The sequence below is a fragment of the Urocitellus parryii genome, chromosome 5 (genome assembly GCF_045843805.1).
Source record: "Urocitellus parryii isolate mUroPar1 chromosome 5, mUroPar1.hap1, whole genome shotgun sequence".
In the NCBI taxonomy this organism is placed as follows: Eukaryota; Metazoa; Chordata; class Mammalia; order Rodentia; family Sciuridae; genus Urocitellus; species Urocitellus parryii.
In genome coordinates this window covers 130450557-130466061 of record NC_135535.1, presented here as the reverse complement: position 1 = coordinate 130466061, position 15505 = coordinate 130450557, and the positions used below count along the sequence as shown (strand labels likewise).

The 15505-nt window shown below is 42.0% G+C and overlaps 2 protein-coding genes across 3 annotated transcripts in view; both read right to left on the bottom strand.

Moving 5' to 3' along the window:
* The window catches only part of C5H10orf53 (chromosome 5 C10orf53 homolog), a 30478-nt gene extending 23857 nt beyond the window's left edge, over positions 1-6621 (bottom strand). Inside the window, 1 exon segment of the mRNA XM_026410843.2 lies at positions 6525-6621. Coding sequence (XP_026266628.1) covers positions 6525-6621 — 97 coding nt within the window.
* Positions 6622-13893: 7272 nt separating this feature from the next.
* Positions 13894-15505, bottom strand: part of Chat (choline O-acetyltransferase) — a 45420-nt gene continuing 43808 nt past the window's right edge. For both annotated transcript variants that reach the window (XM_026410862.2, XM_026410861.2), the window contains exon 14: positions 13894-14163. In XM_026410862.2, the coding sequence (XP_026266647.2) occupies positions 13894-14163 (270 nt within the window). The remainder of the gene's footprint in view (positions 14164-15505) is intronic.

The following is a 15505-nucleotide window of genomic DNA, read 5'->3' as shown; positions in this document are numbered from 1 at the left end:
GCCAAACTGTATTGTTATATTGTGTATTGTGTGGATGTAGGAACATGTAACAACAAATCCCATCAGTATGTACAATTATAATGCACCAATAAAAAACGTGAGGGAAAAAGTGAATGAGAAACCAAGACATTACCCAATAAATAAAAGTTGATGGTGTTTGTCATCGGTAGACCTGTGCTACATGAAACGCTAAAGGAAGCCCTTCAGGATGAATGAAAGGACATCGGAAAGTGACATGAAGCCAAACGAAGAAACAAAGAGGACGGGTAAAGGCAGTGATATAGATACATAGAGGAGCAAGAGTCACTTCACTTTTTGTTCATAACATCTCTTTCTTTTTGCCATATGATTTAAAAAAAAAACAAATCAATAACAGAGTAGTTATAAATCTATGTTAATGGGTACATAATGTACAAAGATTGGATCTGTAACATAACAACCTAAAGGAAGAGGGACATGGGACACCAGGCATGGTGACACATACTTGTATTACCAGCATTTTGGGAGGTTGGGGCAGGAGGGTGGCAAGTTTGGCCAACCTCAGCAACTTAGTAAGATCCTGTCTCAAAAAAAAAAAAAAATCTATATATGTAGGTTAGTGGTAAAGAGTCCCTAGGTTCCATTCTCCATTTCCTGGAATACACACATACACACACACACACACACACACACACACACACACACACACACGGGTGGGGGGTGGGGGGTGGTATTTGCATACTAATTAAAATTAAATTGGTATTATTTAAACAAAGTCTTTAAAAGTTTAGGATATTAATTGTAATCCCCAAATTGGTAACTAAAAACATGCCAGAAAGGAGCAAAGAGGTACATTACAAAAATCAAAAATAATAATGGAGAAATTTAGAAACAAAATCATGTAAGACATACAGAAAATAGCTAATTGGCAAAAGTAAGTCCTTCCTTAGTAATAATTACTTTAAATGTAAGTAAATCAAACTCTTTAACTTCTTTAGTAATAATTACTTTAAATGTAAGTAAATCAAACTATTTAAACTAATCAATTTACTGCTAATAAATGAAATTAGCAAAGTTAAAGGATACAAAATAACACATAAAAGCAGTTTTATTCTATACAGTGACAATGAAAAAATTAAAAAGGAAATTAAGAAAATAATTCCATTTAAGATATCATCCTAAAGATAAAACACCTAGAAACAGATTTAAGCAAGAACTGGGGTTGTGGCTCAGAGGTAGAGTGCTCACTTAGCATACATAAGGCACTGGGTTTGATCCTCAGCACTGAAAAACCAGCTTCTACCTCAGAGCAAAGCCTGTCTATGGAAGGGGGAGTGACCCTTGTCCTTGGAAAGACCCACAGAGCATTCCTAGGCACATACCCACCCTGCTGAGTTGTTTATCTACAAATAACAGGAGAGATCTGCTGCGCCAGGTGTCCCTGACTCAGTCAGGCTAGGTGGGGATCCATAGCAGCCCCCTAGAAGCCACCAATCAGCATGAGACAGGGAAAATACCTGGCAGATGACCCTCCCAGTAGTTTATGGTGGTTGATAACATGTTGGGAAACCATGTAGTTCAGCAAGTACTCCACTCATGGCTTAAACCATTCAGTTCAGAGGAATTCCCCTTTTTGTACTAGCCAATCACCCCTACCCAACTTGTTCCCGCCAGTGACTGTGCTAATCATGTTTTAGAGTTGTTTTATGATTTTCCCGCGGTGTGTGATGATTTGCTAAGAGTTGCTATGATGTATATGAAGTCCTTGCCTTCTCCAAAGAATGTATAAAACTGCTGTAAATTCTGGGCTTGGGGCCTCTCAGTGTCACTAGTTGCTGTGTGCCCACGGAGGACTAGGCTAGCTGGCAATAAACACCTTTTTGCTGCTTACATCGATCTTGGTCTCTGGTGGTCTTTGGGGGGTCCTGAATTTGAGCATAACAGCACCACATAAAAATAAAATAAAGATATTGTATCCACCTATAAAAAAAATTTAAAAAAGAAATAGATTTAAGCAAAAAGATGCATGTCTTGTAATGACAATTGCTAAAGAAAATTAAAGAAGACCTAAATAGATGGAAATACATCCTGTGTTTAGGGAATTAAAAGACTTAGTATTGATAAGATGATGATACTACCCAAAGTACGGTACAGATTCAATGAGACCCCCATCAAAATCCCCTGGATTTTTTTTTCAGAAGTAGAAAATTTAAAGAGAATTTTAAAGGAACTAGCATAGCCATAATGAAACTGAGACTCATTATTTCTTGATTTCAAAACTTACTACAAAGCTACAGTAATCAAAACAGTGTGGTACTGACACAAGGATAGACATATAAAACAGTGGTACAGAACTGAGAGCTGAGAAATAAACCTGAGAAATAATTGACTGAGGTTAATGATTGGACAATTGATTTTTGAAATGGCTGCCAAGACCATACAAAGAGCAAATGGTGTTGGTAAAATTTGATACCCATGTGAATACCTCTTGAATGAAGTTGAATCATTATATTATACCATAATCAAAAATTAACTCAAAATGGATCAAAGATTTAAATTTGGAAATTTAAAAAAACTCTTAGAATAAGACAGGGGGAATCTGCTTGAACTTAGATTTGGCAATAGTATCATAAATACCAGAGCACATGTAACAGGAGAAACCTATAGATAAAGTGGACTTTATTAAAGCTAAAATTTTTGTGCATCAAAAGACATTATCAGGAAAGTGAAACAGGTGCAGTGGTGCACACCTGTATTCCCAGCAACTTGGGAGGCTGACGCAGGAGAATGGCAAGTTCAAACCAGCCTCAGCAACTTAACAAGACCCTGTCACAAAATGAAAAATAAAAAGGGTTGGGGATGTGGCTCAGGGGTTAAGCACCCCTGGGTTCAATCCCAGTACAAAAAAAAAAAAAAAAGATCAGCCATATTTCAGCAGTCAACCATCTCTATGTCACTGAGCCCCAGTACAAACTCTGGACTCAAAGTTCAGGCAAACTTAATCTTATTGGCAATATTCACACTTGGAACTCTCCTGAACTTTGCCCTGTGTATCTCCTCCCTTAGCTGATTTTAGTCTGTATTCTTTCATTGTAATAAACTATGAGTAAAATTTAAAAAATTTTGTTTTGTAAATCATACGTTTGATAAGTATCCAGTATCCAAAATATATAAAGCACTCTTCCAATTCAATAACAATAGAAGAGCAACTCAATTTAAAAATGGGCAAAGGACCCACACAGACATTTCTACAAAGAAGACACACAAATGACCCATAAACACAAGAAAGAGGCCCGATATCATTAGTTATCGGGGAAACAGAAGTCAAAACCATGAGAAACCAATTTATACCTACTAAGATTGGCAATAATACAAAACAAAACAAAGAAACAAAATAACAAGTATTGGTGGAGAATGTGGAGAAACTGGAATTCTCATGCATTGCTGATAGGAGTGTAAAATGATATAGCTGCTCTAGAAAGTTCTTCAAAGGGTTAAATGTAGAGTTACCATATGACTCAGCAGTTCTACTCCTTTGAACAAAGGAACTCAACCAGACTCTTTGTAAGGTTCATAGCGTCTCTGTTGGCAATAACCAAAAGGTGGAAATGGCTCACGTGTCCATCAATGAATGAGAATGAGCAAATCTGGTATATACATAACATGGAATATCATTCAGTCATAAACACGAAATATAAATACATGCTACAAATAGATGCTAAGTTAAAATGACCAGACACAAAACAACACATATTATGTGATTTTACTTATATTAACTACTAGAATGGACACATGCATAGAGACAGAAAATATATTCGAGAATTTCAGAGGCTGGGAATGAGAGATAGTTATTGCTTACTGCATATTCTCTCTGGATCTTTGAAAATTTTTGAAAACAACTAAGTGATGATGGTTCTATTACACTGTGAGTAGAATTTGTGTCACTGAGTTAAAACTTGAAATGCTTAAAATGTCAGATTTTTGTTATAAATATTTTACTCAATAAAAAATAGGAAAGAAAATAAATAGCTGAACTGCCAGAAAACGTGCAGATGGGATGTGAAGGGTGAGCTTGCATACCTAGGACTGGGGCAAAGAGTTCTGCAGAAGTCAAGAGTCTGTGGACAAAAGGAGAAAGTGAAAAGGGGTAGAGATCTCTTGAATTCTTTTTCAGCAGTCTAAGATTCCTGCTATTTTTAGAGAAGCACTGTAGCTGCTCAGTCTTATCATTTAGTGGACTTAAGCTAGAGGTAGTTGCGAGGTGTGTGGGGGGGGCACCTTATCAGAGGGGCAGGAAGAGAAGTCAATTATATAGGTTGGGTCCTTAGCCAAGACTACAAAACATTTTAAGCATCGTCATGTAACAGTGCTGTGGACTGAATTGTATTCCCCCCGTAATTTGTATATTGAAGCCCCATCTTCTTTATGACTGTATTTGGAGAAAGGACCTTTAGGAGGTAACCAACTATAAATGAACCCTAATCTGATGGAATAAGAGTCTTTATAGAAAGAAACACCAGTCTCCCCACCATGGGAGGGCAAGAGAGAGGGTGGCTGTCATCAAGCCAGAAAGGGAGCTTTCCCCAGAAACCAACCTAACTGGACCTTGATCAGGGAGTTCTAGCCTCCAGACTGAGAAAATAGACTTCTGTTGTTAAATCACCAGTATGTGGCATTTTGTTATGGCAACCCAAGGAGACTAATGTGCACAGTATCTCTTTACAACAGAAATGTCTCAGCCAACTGTTTTCTCAGAGCAAGTAACTTTCTCTGTCAATTGAAATTCTACTTGTCTATTAAACTTGAACAAAAAGCATTTCTTCTAGGATTGTCTTCCCTGAAGGCCAGACCAAGTCTGGTTTTTTTTTTTTTGTTTGTTTGTTTTGTTTTGTTTTTTTAATCTTCTGGACTCCTACAGCATTTTGCCTGGAAGATCCTTACTTTGGGTCAAGACTTAGTCCTGGATTCCCTTTCATTTGGAATGTTCTCTCTAAATCACAGATGCATCCCTTTCCATCTCCAGCTTGGGCTTTTTCTCTGAACTCCAGAACTGCAGATCTGACTGAGTACTTTCATCTAGGAAGCTGAAAGCACATAAAATTTAATATGTCCAAAATGTTCCTCCAAATGTCTTTGGTGTTTTTCAATTTTAGTGACTAACACCTCCATTCATCAACACCTTCTCAAGCTAGACACAAACGAGATGTAGTTGGCATCCTCTTTGCCCTTGCCGACCGCATCCACTCTCTCAGGCCGTAGCATTGCTTTTATTTTGACTCATTATCCCTTTTGTGGATGTCCTGGTCCAAGCTACTCTCATCTCGATCCTGGACCACCCTCAAATTGTCCTTTCTTCCACATTGGACCCCTCTAATTTGAGTTCTAAACAGTTCTCAGACCAACCTTGGTTTTGTCTCCCTGCCTAGAGTTTTTATGTGATCCTGGAGGATCTGGCCCCTGTCTATCTATCCAGATTCATTCCTGTATCACTTCAACAATTCCATCATTTTTCCATGCCTCCAGCTTTTGCAGGTATCAGTGCTTCTGCCTGGAATGCCTCCCCCTACCTCCTGGCAGTGGTGAGGATTGAACCCAGGGACTTATACATGATAGGTAAGCACTTCACCATGACCTATACCCTCAGGCCTCAGGATGGTTTGTCACTGTCTTTACCTGGTTAGTTTCTATACATTCTTTTTTGGGGGTTGGAATTGGGGATGGGAATTGAACCCAGGGGTGCTTTTCTACTGAGATACATCCCAAGACTCTTTTCACAATTTTTTTATTTTGAGACAGGGTCTCACTAAGTTGCATGGCCTCAAACTTCCCATCCTCTTGCCTCAGCCTCCTGAGTTGCTGGGACTACAGGCATGCACCAATCATGACCTGCTTCTACTCATTCTGTAAATCTCAACTCAAATGTAATTCCTCAAATGAACCCTTTCCTTCACCCTATCTCCTCCAATTGTGGACAGTCACTGGTCCCACTATGGGTAGGCTCCCTCCACTTTCTGTGCTTCGGCACACCTGTCATTTAATAGTCAACAATGAGAAGATCACTTTAAGGATATACAGCATGGTTCAACAGTGTGTCCTAGATACCTGGACGAATGTCCCACACATATTAGATGTTCAGTAAGTGTTTGCTGCATAAATGATCAAGGAACAAAATCTCAGCACTCCCATTTTCCATCCATTTGACTTGGGAAAGTCACTTAATATTCCTGATTCATAAAGAGAGTTTATTTAATTTTTAAAGTTTTATATTACTACTACTATTATTATTATTATTATTATTATTATTATTATTATTTTAACAAGGTGGGCCTTAGGCTCGTGTTTGCGTCCACTCTTATGTCCAAACAATGAAAGCCAGAGGAAGCTGTTTAATCATCCTAGGTAGTGTGGGCTCTGGGAAGACTTCCTGGGGGAGGTGGCACTTGGTTAGGGTCTAAAGGGGTCTAAAGAAATCTAGGCAGAGAGCACGCACTGCACGGATGCTCGGAGGCTGCGGCTCACAGAAAGCCAGGCGTTGGGTGGCCCACCTTGCAGGCCCTCCAGGCGGAAGGTGCGGTGTTCCACTGAGAGCCCCGCTGCGCTGTAGGGCCCATAGCGCAAGATGACCACAGCGTTCCTCGGCATGGCGCTCGCTGCCGCCAGAGGCTGCAGCCTGGGACACCAAACGACGCGCGCGCGTTGCTGGGTAACCGCTCTTCCTGCCCCCTGAGGACTGGGCGAGGCCTCGAGTGGGCGGGACTAAGGCGGGGCTCGGGAATTCCACGCCCCCAAGGCTCCAGCCCAGGGGTGGGTTCGTTCTCCCCACACTTAGGGGCAGGGAAACCAAGGCAATTTCAACCTGCGGGGCAGGTGTTGAGGATAAGTAACAATAACCGACATTTACGGTGCAGATATAGGAAGTTTGTGTCAGGCTACAGTGCTAATCACTTTACAGATTTGTCATATATATATAATTTTTAATATAATATAATATTATATATATATATATATATATATATATATATATATATAATATTTTATTTGGTCCCAGGGGATTAAACTCGAGGGGCATTCGGCCACTAAGCCACATGCCACATCCCCAGCCCTATTTTGTATTTTATTTAGAGACAGGGTCTCCCTGAGTTGCTTAAACCTCGCCGTTGCTAAGGCTGGCTTTGAACTTGGGATCCTCCGGTCTCAGCCTCGCGAGCCTCTGGAATTACAGGCGTGATTTCTCATAATTTAACCATGATATTATCCCTATGAAGTAAGTTGCATTTTGTATTTTTTATTTAAAAAAAAACAAAACAAAACAAAAACAAAAAACAGGTCAAGCAACAAGCCAAGCACGGGTTTGTTTGGTTTAGAAAATTTTTGCATTTCCTCTACTTTTTTGCCTGCTTTTGGATTGATTCAATATGTTTTTTTAATCATTCAGTTTCTCCTCGTTTGAAAGTTGTTTCTTTTCTCTAGTTAAAGAACAGAATGATGAGCCCACAGCTCAGGTTTGTCCCAACTGTTGTATCCAAGCGGTGGAAGTCTATTTGCTGAAGACAAAACTATAGGTTCGCAAACTTCTATTCATTTGCTGGGTTTTGCCGGTTGCAATGCAGACCTAAAAGACATCCACTACTTCTAGCTCTGGCCTCTAAAACCTCTTCTGCACTCCGGCTGGCTCTCTCTTCATTGTCAGTCAGACACAGAGGATGCTAGGAGGACCTGGAGGTCCCATGGATTGAGGGACCCAAAACATGTCAGGCGACTGGATCTCTGAATATCTGCACTGAATAAAGCCAGGCAAATCTGCATCAGTCTGTGACAGGAGCAAGAAGGAACATTTATTCTGCAACCGCTGAGATTTTGAAGTTGTTTATTACAATGATTAGTGAAATCTAATAATTACACCCTTGAAATTACAATATATATCTTTAATTTCCAAAAATCAACGGTAGCTGTTATTTTTTATCCTCCTTTTGAAAGGATTTAAAAACCCTTTATCATTACTTTTTCTCCCAGCATTTGTTCTTGTTTCTGTGTTTTAATTCTTTCTGTGGGTATGATCTGTTCTACTATGACACATATTTCTTTGAAGTTAGTTTATACATGTTTGGTAAATAGAGGGATGATGCCAGTAGAATTCTGAATTGGGGGGGGGTTATAAATAATTTCCCCCAGCACATTGTTTTCACCATCAAATGACAACTGAACTCACCAACAGAGTTGAGTACAGTAAATTGGGGAGGAATGTGGAACTGTAATGACATTGTTAATCTTCCTGCTGGCTCAGTATGGCCAGGTGTCCTGTCTTACAGGGATTCATATTATCTGGTTCTAAGTTTAATATACTTTTTATGAGGCAAAAATCATCATTTCATTTTAATGTTTTTATTTATTAGAAATTTAACTGTAGCATTAACTTTGCTAAAAATTTTAGAAGTATTATTATTGCTTTGTTGTTGTTGTTACTGTTCTGTTTTCATGTTTATCACTTGCTTTCTTTTTTTGTAAGGTGCCTATGTATAAATTTCTTTTTATTTATCCTGCTCGGAATTTGTGGAGATTCTTGAGACTAAATGAATGCCCTTCATTAGTTTTTGGAAAAGTTTTAGATATTACTTTTTTCTTCCCCATTGGTACTGGTGATTGAACCCAGGAGTGCATTACCACTGACTCCATCCCTGCCCTTTTTATTTTTTCTTTTGAGACAGTCTCACACTAAGTTGCTTAGGGCCTCACTAAGTTGCTGAGGCTGACCTTGAACTGTGATCCTCCTGCCTCAGCCTCCTGAGTCCATGGGATTACAGGTTTACACAACCGTGACTGGTTGAGCCATTAGTTCTTCACAGGCTACTTCTGTTCCATTTTTACATTTCACGGACTCTAAATATGCTAGACCTTCTTACCATATTCTTTATGTTTCTTCTCTTCTGTATTTTTTTTCTCTTTTTACCCCTCTTTCCCTGCTTTTTTTCCTAGAATGTATATATGCTTGTACACTATCTATGTGCAATTGTTCATTTTTATATACAATCCAGTTTACTAATTTTCTTTTCATCTGTGTCTTCACTTATGTGAAAGCCATCAACCTGGTTATTTATTTTCCAATTCTAGAATTTTAGTCTGTTCCTTTTCAAATCTTCTGTGTCACTTTGTATAATGTTGCCCTCCATATGTGTTTGGTGTGTCCATATGTGTTTGGTGTGTCCAAGAAAGTGGTTTTGTATTTGATTCTGCTGAGGTCCTTTGGGTCTTACTGACCCAGGCCAATTTTTTTTTTTTTTTAATGCCAGGTTTTAAATCCGGGACGCTTATCCACTGAACCATATCCCCAGCCCTTTTTTATTTTGAGACAGGGTCTTGCTAAATTGCTGAGCCTGGCTTTGAACTGGTGATCCTCCTGCATCAGCTGGGATTACAGGTGTGTACCACTGTGCTGGGCCCAATTGGTTTTTTAAATTATAGTCTTAGAGTTCCTACTTTACACAGAAGGTGTGTTGATTCAAAGTCCTCATGTGGCACAAGTTTGTGGTTTTGATTTCTCATGGTTGTGTTTCCTCCTCTTCAGATTTCTTCATTGCTCCCTTGAGCCAATGGAAAGGGTTTTTCAGGGCTTTTTCACAAGGTTGGGATACCTCTAGGAGGTCTTGGTTTTGTGGAGGGAGTTCCTAGCTGCTTTTCCCACCTTCCGTGGGCTACGTGGCCTTTCAACTGGCAGCAAGGGTAGACCCCACCAGCCCCACTGCGGTCTGGGTCTGTCTGACGCACCTTTAGCTTCTGCTTATTGTTGTGTTTTGAACATCCTTCAGTTGATTCTGGAATGTGAAGATTCCTTCCTTCCTTCTTTACCTCCCTATGTCTTTCCTCCCTCCTTTCTCCCTCCCTTCCTTCTTTTTTTTCCTTCCTCATTTTCCTGGGGATTGAACCCACAGTGTTTTATCTCTGAGCTACATCCCCAGCCCTTTGTTTCTGGGGATTGAACTCAGGGGTATTCAGCCACTGAGCCACATCCCCAGTCCTATGTTGTATTTTATTTAGAGACAGTGTCTCACTGAGTTGCTTAGCACATCACTTTTACTGAGGCTGGCTTTGAACTCAGTATCCTCCTGCTTCAGCCTCCCAAGCCACTGAGATTACAGGCATGTACCACTATGCTGGCCCCTTTTCTCTCTTGACCCCTATAGCTTTTATTTTTTTATTTTTAAGAGATAAGTTCTCAATACAGTGCCAGGTTGACCTCAAACTCCTGGGTTCCAGAGATACTCCTGCCTCAGCCTCCCAAGTATCTGTGACTACAAGTGTGTACCACTATACCCAACTTCCCTATATCTCTTAGACATTTGCCACTATTGCTGGCAAAATACAGACAAAGGCCAAAGAATTGTTGATCCAGTTCACAGAATCTACAGCATTATATTTTATAGCATTTGTCAGTAGATACAATGACCGGTGACATCTTTCTTGGCATTAAGTTTTATTGAATACAGAGTTACGGTCTTTTAAATACATTGAATAGAATGCTTTCAATATACAGTTCTTTAATCATCCATATATTTCTTTAAAGCACAAAACTATAAATTAAGATGGAAAGGCTATAAATACACATGTACATATTGCCATAAATCTATAACTATTTTATAAAAATAGAACTTAAATATTAACTTTATATATTTTGGCAACTTAGCAGTATTGTAAGGTGGCCACATTTATTATGCATCATTGTTCCAAATGACTGTCTCATTTTCCGTCTCTTTGGGGACACATGGAACAATCTCCTTTCCCAGGGTCCCCACAGAAATGCCCTTGGCCATGGCTCAGTGTTGCCTTTGCATAAAGACGTAGTGGACCCATCTGTTCTTGGAGGGGGAAGACCAGCTTCCATCCCCTTCCTCAGAGAGAAGAGGTGTTCCCTCCAGCCAAGTGTCTGTCACCCACGATTCTCAGACCCTCACAGTGAATGGTTTAATATCTGAATATACAGAGTGAGTTCCCTTTCCCTATATTCAGAGAATAGCAGCTATGAACTTGATTCTGTCCGAGCAGTGTGAACAATGCCTGCTGGGGAAAGCCATTCTGAGGGTGGGCACTACTGCCCACCTGCCACACGAGAGCTTTGCACACATGGTCTCCATCCCTCAGAGCCTGGCAAGATGGGGAGACTGTTGTCCTCATTTGACCATGGAGGGAATTAAGTCTCTGGGCATTTAAATCACTTGGCCATGTTCAGTGGAGCTGCCTGACCCTACAGTCAGAGAATTCTGTCTGCAGAAAAATCCACGGAGGGAAACCGGAAGAGAACTCAGATCTGGCACTGAGGTCACTGAGTGAGATCAGACAGGGGGCTAGCATTCAGAAGGTAGACTGCAGGTCCCCAGAAACCCCCAGAGTCTTTGGGCTGCGAGTTGCCAAGAGAAACTGGAAGGTAGGCTTCAGGGGAAGCCACAGGGACCTACAGACCAGTGGCTTAAGTTTAAATGTTAGAAGCCAGTGGCCAAATCTCCCCCATCATCCAATAGGAGCTCTTCCTCCTGAAACCAGGGTCTCAAGGACTCCTCTCCTTGGGGTTGCTTGTGTTCTCAAATAGCTAAGCAAGGTCAAACGCCTGCCCCTCCTTAGCCCACCTGTGGCAACCCAAAGCAAGATGCAGACAGCTTTCACAATGGCCCAGAGAAGGGACTCTTGCAGTATCCCTGGGTCAGAGTGGATGGAGCGTTTAGAATGACACAGAGCTCACCCGGATTGGGGAGGGGGCTTTTCTAGGAACTCCACAGGAGGGCACAACAACACAGTAGGGGGTGGGCTCTGCCTGCTCCCTGCATTTTAGATGTTTTACTTTCCCATTCTGCTTCCCCTGCCATTTAGACTTCCAACTAAAAAACTGATCTGATTTACAGAAGCTGAGAATAGAATGATGATTCCTAGACATGGAGGAGGGTGGGAGAAGGAAAGAGCAGAGGCGGGTCACCAGGTACAGGGTTATGGTCAGACAGAGGGGTGAGTTCTGGTGTCCTGTTGCACAGGAGGATGGCTGGAGTCCATAGCCCTTCGTAGCTTACTTCAAATCTAGAAGAGGGGATTTGGAATGTTTGTACTGTAAAGGCGGGATAGATGCTGGAGGTGCCAGATCTGCTGATGACCCTATCTGATCATCACACATTGTACCATGTATTGAAACGTCACATTGCATCCCATAGTAAGCACGATTATCATCTGTCACTTAAAGAATTTTAAGGTGCCTCTCACACCTCCTGTACAGTCACAGCCCTGCAGGACAATCTTAACCTCGCTTCCCTGTCTGGCTCTCTGTCAGCTGTCCCCTCAGTCCCAGAGGCCAGAGGAGAGACTTGTATTGGACTCCTTCAGAATCCCTGAAGGTGAATCTTCCAAATAAAGAAGCCCAGTCACTTAAGGGTATCGTGCTTGAGCCATGGAGGTCATTTCTGAAATTAATGTCAATCTGATTTTCTTTTTCTTTTCATCCACCCCCCCTTCCTTCTCTACCTCCCTTTTTGGTACTGGGGGTTAAACCCAGGGATGTTTTACCACTAAGCTACATCCTATCCTTTTTATTTTTTTATTTTGAGACAGGGTCTCACTAAGTTGCCAAGGCTGGCCTCAAATTTGTGATCCTCTTGCCTTAGCCTCCCACGTTGCTGGGATTACAGGTAGGCACTGCCATGCCTGGGCAGAATGGTTTCCTTAAAAAATCCTCTCTTGAAAACAAACAAAAAAGAGTAAAGTGCAGTGGCACATGTCTGTAATCCCAGGAACTCTTTTGAGAGGCTGAGGCAGGAGGATTATGAGTTCAAGGCCAGCCTTGCAGGTTAGAGAAACCTTATTTCAAAATAAATACAAATTTTAAAAGACTGGGGATGAGCTCAGTAGTAGAGCAACCCCCCTAGGTTCAATCCCCAGTACCACAAAAAATATGTTTTTAAATAAAAAGTTTTAAACAAAAGATAAATAATAACAATAGAAAAACCTAAAGCAACTCTCTTTGACCTCCACCTACTGGCACCAATCACACACTGGGCCTGTTTAGTGTGAAACAAATAGGAAAAAAAAAAAAACTGCAAAAGGCATGACCTTAGGAAGTGAACCTGTCCTCCACATGTCCACTCTGCCTGCTCAGGGCCGCATGGTTTGCTCACTTTGAACTGACCCTGGTGCTGCCTGAGACGCTGAGAGTCACAAGTCACAGGGTCAATGCAAATTTTTTTTTCTTTCAGAATAGCTAGATAAGATTTTTGAATGCAACAGAAGGTTTCTCCCAGAGGGTGAAAGGAGAAATGTGTTTGGGACATAGGTCACTGTATTTTATGAACTTGGGGTGTGTGTGTGTGTGTGTGTGTGTGTGTGTAGAGGGTAGAGCAGGGTCCTGTATGGCTCAATGGAGATGCTCTGAATGCCAAGATCTGATACTTTAAATCTGAAAACAAAGCCCCCTGTCCCTCCCCCAAAGAAAAGAGGTAATAACCCAGAGCTAGCCTCTGCCTTCATGGTTCATTTGGGTACACTGCATGTAATTGAGTGACTCATTCTTTCATTGGGCAGAAACATTACCTGGGCATGCTACGTCCTGCTGGGGAGGGACACATGAGTATTAAGCTTCTGAGGACTATGGAAGGAAGACCCTGATGGGGATCTCCTACCTCCAGGCCACCTCCAAGCCAGTCTGGTTTCCCTTCCCAGTGCACAGACCAGAGGGCACCTTGATGAATAGTGATGATTCCCATGCATAACGAGGGACCCTTTCTTGCTAACACTGCGCCTTGTGTGATGCCTCTAGGTGACCTGTGGGTTGGGTCCTGAGAAGAGGGGAGCTATAGAAAGCTGGAGTGACGGATGGGAGCAGGGATTTGGCAGGGTCTGGCAGCCTCAGAAGGCTGGGCTCAAGGAGCTGAAACCGAGTGACAGGAGTCAAGGCTGGTGCCCCTGGCTGGGCCTCATGGCTTTTTCCTTTGTTGCCAATGACTTGCCGTCAGCTGGCTGCAGCGAACTGCAGAGGTCTCTCATGTCTGTAAGGCTTGCTCCCACAGCTTTTGCAAACTCTGTAGAAGAGGTTTCCTTGCAGTTGTGAAAACTGGAGATGCAGAAGAGGATGGTCTCAGGCTGGGGGTTGTAGCAGGCACCGTAGCCATTGGGGACCACAGGACCATAGCAGCAAAACATTTCCATGGTTGTGGGCACCTGAAGAAGAGATCAGGTCAGCAGCAGCTTGTTCTGAAATGCAACCTGTGAACCTGCTAGAAGGTGGGGCGTTCCAATATCCTGGGGCCTCTGCTGGGTATTTGCTTCCCTATTTTCCACTCCTGGGGTTTGACTGAATTAACCAAATCAACTGATTGCTTCAGCATGGGTGGACACAGCCAGAGTCATAAAAACAAATGCATCTAACTGCATGATTTCAGAGGGAGAGGGACCCCAAGCCCACTCCCCAGTGTACAATCTGCTCTACTTGTGGAATTGGAAGCTCCCAGGGTGACCTGGTGCTGGGGCTTGGGCTGAGTCTCTTCTTCACCTGGGGGCCATTTGAGGCACAGTGGCAATCAGGGTAATTTACTAAATGGCACCCTGGTGGCACCCAACTGTTAGATGGCTTCCCACAGGGAGTAATTTATGAACTGGAGGAAATCTGGCCCATCTTTTCTGTTGATTTCCCCCAATCCTTAATTACTGTCAGTGTTGCCTGGCTGGTCTGATTCTCTCTCCACAGCCTGGCCATGCACAATTACCCAGGATCGGGCTTTTAAAAGGTTGCCATCAGCTGGAGTTTTAGTTTTGTGCCTGATATGTTTTAAAGTCAGAGTGCTAAGATTTTGTAATCTGGATCATAAACACAGTAAGTGTGTTTCAGAAGGCTTTCAAGTCATAAATGCTACTCTCCAGTGGGAAAAACAACCATCAAAAAACCCACACCCTAATTAATTAATTAAATTAGATGTCCCCTAGGTGTGGGACAGGGTTTGTTTTTAAACCTAACAGATTTCTGGTGCTGTGTTCTGGTGCTGTGTTCTCTGGCCTTCTTTAGCGATACTGGCCATTTTAATGGGGCAGAACAAACCATTAGTCTTACTAATAGAGTCACCACATTGTCAGATAAATTTGCCGTGCAATAGCCGAAGGCCATAAAGCCATTCCAAAGCACTTTTTGCCCATGGATGGTTTCCTGAAGAATTTATGTTGTTATGTTCTGTCCCCGTTTATTCATGTCGGCAAGCTCACTGCCGTAATGACAAAATCAAATTACTGAGTGGGCTTTTATCCTCAAACACAGCTTTATCAGCCCCTTTTATTGCCCATGTCCAGCCGTTCACAGATGAGGTGGAGTTTTAGTAAATTGACGAGTGTGGGGGTATTCCTCCCCTCGACTGCTGCCTCCCGCTAATGGATTTCATTCTGTCTCTGTGACAGTGGTCCTCCAACACAAGGGGCCTGTCTGTAGCACGGATTAGAAAATATTGGGCTGGCCACTCACCTTCTGCTATTGGTGGCATGACCCTTTATGATAATGCCTGTGACTTGTGTGGAG